This window comes from Dysidea avara, chromosome 12 (genome assembly GCF_963678975.1).
Source record: "Dysidea avara chromosome 12, odDysAvar1.4, whole genome shotgun sequence".
Taxonomy (NCBI): Eukaryota; Metazoa; Porifera; class Demospongiae; order Dictyoceratida; family Dysideidae; genus Dysidea; species Dysidea avara.
Window position 1 is genome coordinate 14,458,297 of NC_089283.1, and position 6,702 is coordinate 14,464,998.

The 6,702-nt window shown below is 36.7% G+C and overlaps 1 protein-coding gene across 2 annotated transcripts in view; it reads left to right on the forward strand.

Annotated features, from left to right (window-relative positions):
* The window catches only part of LOC136241855 (disks large homolog 1-like), a 15,231-nt gene extending 12,170 nt beyond the window's left edge, over positions 1–3,061 (forward strand). For both annotated transcript variants that reach the window (XM_066033232.1, XM_066033231.1), the window contains exons 12-19: positions 637–1,022; positions 1,126–1,198; positions 1,260–1,368; positions 1,541–1,693; positions 2,024–2,196; positions 2,419–2,528; positions 2,597–2,694; positions 2,781–3,061. In XM_066033232.1, the coding sequence (XP_065889304.1) occupies positions 637–1,022; positions 1,126–1,198; positions 1,260–1,368; positions 1,541–1,693; positions 2,024–2,196; positions 2,419–2,528; positions 2,597–2,694; positions 2,781–2,887 (1,209 nt within the window). In that variant the 3' untranslated portion in view covers positions 2,888–3,061. The remainder of the gene's footprint in view (positions 1–636; positions 1,023–1,125; positions 1,199–1,259; positions 1,369–1,540; positions 1,694–2,023; positions 2,197–2,418; positions 2,529–2,596; positions 2,695–2,780) is intronic.
* The last annotated feature ends 3,641 nt before the right edge of the window (positions 3,062–6,702 follow it).

The following is a 6,702-nucleotide window of genomic DNA, read 5'->3' on the forward strand; positions in this document are numbered from 1 at the left end:
TCGAGCTACAACTGCTGGTATTGCTCTTCCTTACAAGTCACGAGCACTAATTAATTAGAATACATTTACGATACATGTGTGCTAGCAGTGATAAAGCGTGATAGAGGCTATTGTTGTAGCATAGGTGTTTTCCTTTGTTGCTTTAGCGCTAATGTTAGGACTGCAGAGATGAGCCAATATTTATACTTAGCAGGTAGCTAATAGGTGGAATCGCTTGGCGAGGTGATGGGGCTATGCAAATAAACTGGGCTCATCACTACAGCCCTAACACTAGTGCTAAGTACTGAAGCAACAAAGGAAATATGCTACAACAATACCCTCTATCACGCTTTGTCACTGCTATTACACATGTATCACAAGTGTATTCTAATTGATTAATGCATGCACTAGTGTCATCACTTGTGAGGAAGAGCAGTACCAGCAGTTGTAGCTCGATAGTGGTGTATCCGGTGTGGCAAGAGATAGATAATGCCTGGATTATTGTTTAAAAGCTGTTTCCAACTCAGTCCGCGAGTCCAATCTATGAGTCCAGTCCGCGAATACATTATACCTATAATTATATACCATGCACATTTACTCATGGTTATACATACCATAGTTTAATGTGCATCTTGTGCACCTGTGTTCCTTGTGTAGGTTAACAAAGTGAACTTGCATACTGCTACACATGAAGATGCAGCTCATGCGCTGAAGAATGCTGGCACTACAGTGGAGCTGCTAGTGGAATTTCGTCCAACAGAGTTTGCTGACTTTCAGGCAAAGATTGACAGTGTGCGTGATGTGATGGCACAGAGCCCTGTTAGTCCTGGAATTAAAACCACTGCTAAAAAATCCCTCTATGTGCGAGCTTTGTTTGACTACGATCACACTAAGGACTCTGGTCTGCCTCAACCAGGGCTGAGTTTCAAACATGGAGATGTTTTACATGTTATTAATGCTGGTGATGATGATTGGTGGCAAGCGGCTCTGGTCGGGAGCCATGCTGAGGATGGTCCAAAAGGATTGATTCCCAGCAAGAAGAGGTATAGTTTGTAACACATGTGTGCACCTACACAGCACACACCTCACAAACACAAAAACAAATTGTGTACAAGGGGTGTATATTTACCTTTCCTTGTCTTACAGAGTTGAGAAAAAGAGTAAAACTGTACAGAAAAATGTCAAGTTCACTAGAGGAGCTGAAGGTGACAAGGCCAGGGTTAGTCATATTGAGTTTACATCCAGTCCAGCTAAGTTAACTGGTTTCTGTATCACAACAGAATTCCTTCAGTGGTGCTGGTGGGAAGCGTAAAGGCAGTCTCAGGTTATCCAAGAAGTTGCCATTCTTCAAGGTGAAGGAAGGTAGTCCAGATGAAGACAAAGAGGGAGGTATGACTTGTATGGTCCACTTGTTGTGTTTCATTAGGTACACTTTTTACAATCACTGTCATTCTACTTGTGTATTGTATCTTCTCCAAGTGAAATATTCCTTTGTATAATAAACATAAAGAGATTTTCAGATGTTCTGTACATGCTAATATGAGATCTTGTTCTACTCTAGTTGTGGATGATAGTCATATTCCATCTTACGAGCCAGTGATGCTGGAACATCGAGGCTACGCTCGTCCTGTGATCATACTTGGTCCACTGAAGGATGACATCAATGATATGTTAGTACAAGAGTTCCCTGATAAGTTTGCTGGCTGTGTTCCTCGTAAGTGTGTCTATGTATGCCATAGCATGATGCTATTGCGTGCGTGTGCGTGTGTGTACTCTAATAGAGCATACATACTAAATGGGTGATCTAGTCCCCAGGTAATAAGCAACCACCCGTCTGGAGCCTTGTCTTGCACTTCCCTACACCCGTCACTTCCTTCCTTTTTTCAACACTAAAATACATTTGCATGAGTAGTAGTAGTAGTAGTAGTAATATGGTACCTCCCACCTCTTTTTTTTAGTTTAATGGTCTTGCATAGCTTTCAATATTAAAATAACATTCTGGGTTCACAGTCTGGTGTTATTAATGAATTCTATTATTGTATAGATACAACACGTAAACCTCGTGAAGGAGAGATTGGCGGACGTGACTATCACTTTGTTGACTCAGTGGAGCAGATGGAGAAGGACATTCAGGCCCACCTGTTTATTGAAGCCGGTAGATACAAGGACAACCTGTATGGAACCAGCATTAAGGCTGTACAAGAAGTAGCAGACCAGGTGAGTACCGTGTGTGGCAGCAACAAATGGGTAGTGAAATTTGTCATGTATGTCTTGTGTTCTGTAATCAGTTTTAAAAAAATCCTTTGCAGTAAACATCCCATCAAAGTTAGCCAGATTTAAACTCACACAGTGGCCTGACAAGGCAGGGAATTTACTTGATGCACCTCGTTGTTGTTATGTCATGTGGTTGTGTAATGAAATGCAATGTATACTTATCAGGGCAAACACTGTATACTTGGAGTGAGTGGCTATGCCATAAGACGTCTACAAATGGCTGAACTATACCCAATTGCCATCTGTGTCCGACCAAGCAATGCTGAAGTGATAAGGTAACTAATATTAAAATGGAATAATGCTTTATATAAATTGACTGTCATCCTTTTTTGTAACCATCTAGGGCTTCTAATACTCGTATGTCAGTCAGTTTAGATCATGCACAACAAATGATTGAGAAAGGAGAGAAAATCGAACAAGAATTTGCAGAATACTTTACAGGTAAGACAAAGTTACAGTCAACCGACAGTTGAATTAGTTATTCTACAGGAGTAGTTGTCTATGTTGTGTTTTTCTGTTTTCTATAGCTGTTGTAGATGGAGATTCGTTGCAAGACATATACTCTAAAGTGAAAAATGTCATCCACGAGCAGTCTGGCAATCACATGTGGGTGCCGTCATCAGAAAACATCTAGAGTAAAAGCCGTATTAAATACACAATGCATATAATATGAACTATTATATAAATATTAGAAATGTGTGTTAGGAAATGAGAATATTTTTATGTAACATTTTTGAATGCTGGTGACACTTTATGCAGTTGAGTGTTATTGTGTTATAAAACATGTTATAATGTCATCTACCCTTGACCAGTACTGACAACAGTAGCTCCATTTACTGGTAGTATTGTCACTTTGGAGATAATGCTACTAGAATTCTGGTTATGTGTAATTTTGGCATTTATTATTATACAGTAAATAGATAAGGCAATAGGCCTTTTCTACTTTAGTTTGATCTACAGCATAAAAAAGGTTCTGAATTGCATTTCCATATTCTAATTGTGGGTGTACTAATATTTTGTAGAAATGTTTCAGAGGACAAGTTTGTGAAAGTCTTTCTAATGATTCCTATAACGGTTAGCTTTACTGGTTGCATAAGGTGTGTTCATGAAACTTCACCCTAAATGTTTCTTTAGTACTAAGCCTGGAATTTAACTTAGTTTGGCACTACCTTTTTGTATATATATTTTATCACTGTGCAAGACTTCAAAATAGAGTATAAACAAAGCACACTACTTATAGTTATGAATTATAAGTAGTGTGCTTTAGTATAATAGTTATAGTTACATAGTATAGATTTAAAATGTTCTACAGGTGATGCATTAATAATGGATTCTGGAAGATTGTTCCGTTGTTGATGTACTGGTTAAGTGGTCATGAATGTACAGTATTATAAGGCCATTAGTCAGTGTGAGAGAGCTCTCAGGGCAGATTTTTTTTAATGACCTATATTTGCTCACCTGACTTGATGCAATTTTCTTAGTCTGTTCTAGTTTGGCACTACCTTAAAAGGTCATTGAAGAGCTGATCAGCTGAATTCAGCCACCAATGGTCCTAAAATTCATTGAAGGAAAACAGTGATGTGGGTGGGGATGAGAAATTAACAATACTTAATTTAGCTGGCTAAAATTTTATAATGGACATTTTTAGGGGTTTTATAGAAACCTCCTTTGAAATCAAACTCACGCAGGAACACCAAAATTATCAAGCACAAGGGTACGGAAAGGATAAGAACAGTGCAGTGCAAAACTAATGCTGGTTCCTGTAAAGAATTGAACAACAAAATATGTATATAAGTGACTCCCTTTCTCACGTACAGGTCCCCAGAGGGATAGCATTCACAGAATAATGAAGCTTGAATAGAGCAGTCAGATGTACATGTGTGTTAGTAGAATAGCCAAAACTACTCTAATAGAACGGTCAGAGTGATCCATGACAGAATGCTTGTGTAAATGTAGATTTAAAATCAGAACCCTTCAGAGTTTTTCGTTTTCAATCAGCTAATTCAGTTCATGCATTTGGGTTGAGAGCTCCATTAACATCTATATCATGACCACCTACCAGAGGCAGAGGAGAACTGTATGGGCTTAAAACACCAAGAATTCATCAAAATTAATATGTGACCAGATTTGCAAAATATAGAGAATCATTGGCTCTGCCATACTGAAAATCCTAACCTGCCTGTAAAACTGCATGTTGTGGAAATGAATTTTAAGAACAGTCAGTAGCTGTAATAGAGCAGTCAGTATAACTATTTCACACCACTGCATGTTTATTTTAATTTATAATACAGACATTTTTAAAACTGCCAAAATAACTAATGGGAACTTTGAAATAGTTGCTCACAAGCTAAAATTTTATTATAAATGAAATGAAACTAATTATAAAAATAAGGCATGCATATACATTTCGCCTTTAAAATAGAAGTCACCTCAGGTGAATAATGTGTAGCTATATATTTAAAGGGCGAAGATTTCAGTCAGCACCAAGTTACCAACATCTATTATGCTTTTAAATTTCACCTATTTAATAGCTGTGTTATGCTGTGCTGCTAAAAATTAAATTTGGCCTATTATGTTCATAATTTTTGTGCCTCACTTTTCATGATGAGGCAATAACACTTTTGTAACAGCTATATGTATTGATTTACTCTACTGTATAGAGCTAGTCAGTAACTCTAATAGAGTAGACATGCAGGTAGCTATATGACACAATTGTAGAGTGTATTAATATTAAGCACAAAGTTAACTATGACTTGATGCTGCAGACCCCTATATTGTGCTAAAAGTTTGGGTACCATAACGGGTAGATATCATACTATAATTATGAATTGGTGTCTGTTAAATATCATGTTATAATTAGGCTGTCATTCATAAATACAGCTACCGTAATTCACTTTATTTCGTGCAAAAAAAATTCATGATAAAAAATTTCATGTAAAAATATTTTCGTATGATTTCTGTGAATGACTGCTCTATTAGAGTAGTCTAAATTTCCGTGTAAGTTACTAAAAGTTTTACATACCGTGAATTTTTTTACAACAAAAATAAAACAAATTAATTACGGTATCAACAAAATGTTATGTATGCTATAGCTAAAAAATTGAAACAACACACTCTACCTACCCAGTGGCTGCATTAGCGTGCCGTTAATTTTGTTGTAACTCACACTGTTTCCAAGTACAAAATTTACATGCCGCCATGCAGGTTAAGGCAAGGACTAAGTATAGAGACAATAAGTCAGTCGTGTGGCTTAAATAGCTGATCATGCCACTCAGTTGTGTATGCAGCGCTTACAGCATGATGTGACTGGATTTTAGCCTTAATGTCAACTCAATTATTCCAAACTGTACAATAATTAGGATCACTATATAGTCAGTACATTGAATTACTAGAAATTCTATGAAAAGTTTTAACAGGTGCATAAGTGTTTTAGTAGTGACACATAAAAGTGTAGATTTCTATGTATTTCACGCATGACGGGATTTTCCAAAATCTGGCCATGGTCACATATATTTTCACACTACAAACAGCCTTAACAATGTGTGCTTGTTAGTATAAATCTTAGTGGCAGTTAAACTCTCCCTGAAGTAATTAATTAGCGTTCATCTTCTAGCAAGTCATAGCTAACACACCACAACTATAACTACTCCTGTACAGATAAACTAGCATGCAACAATTAAATTGTGCGATTCTTATTATGCAAGCAACAAACCGACTGGGGAATTTCATATGCAGTCAGTCAATTGTCCTTTCTTCCACTCTTAGGTGGCTGTATCAGCATGGAAATATTTTTTTTTATGCTTGAATGCTTATATACAATGTATAGTACCATTGTAAGAATTGAAATCTTTGATTAATTAGATTGTTGGAAATAAGGAGAACATAGGTTAGGTTAGTCAATGATGAATGCATTGTAGTTGCTGCAGTAGATGATAAGCCACATCTTGTGTGCCTGGCATCAAGTTTGTAGCATTATCTATAGTCAAGTTACATAGATTGGTTGAAGACGTCAATCAGTCAGTCAGTCAGTCAATCAGTCAGTCAGTCAGTCAGTCAGTTTGCTATAGTCAGAAGAAAATTCATTGTTTTTTTACAGTTACTTGAGTTACTTGTTGAAAACAATTAGTTCTTAATTAAGCTGTCAAAATGCGATAGGGTTTTGGGCAATATTTGTCAAAGAACACACAGTACTACCATACTGTATGACAATTTCTTATGGAAAACACAAGTGCAATATTTTATAAACTCGTATGACCACTCTGAGTGCATTTTTGTACCTAGCCATCTGCATTGTCTTGAAAAAATGGTAAAACTGATTCTCAATAATTTTTTTTGAACCTTTTTGATTCTGGGTGATTTTCCAAAATTCAGTCACAAATTGTTCTTCAAAATATCTTTTAGAACACCAGCATAGGTCATACACAAATTGAAATTGTGTGAGGACAACCA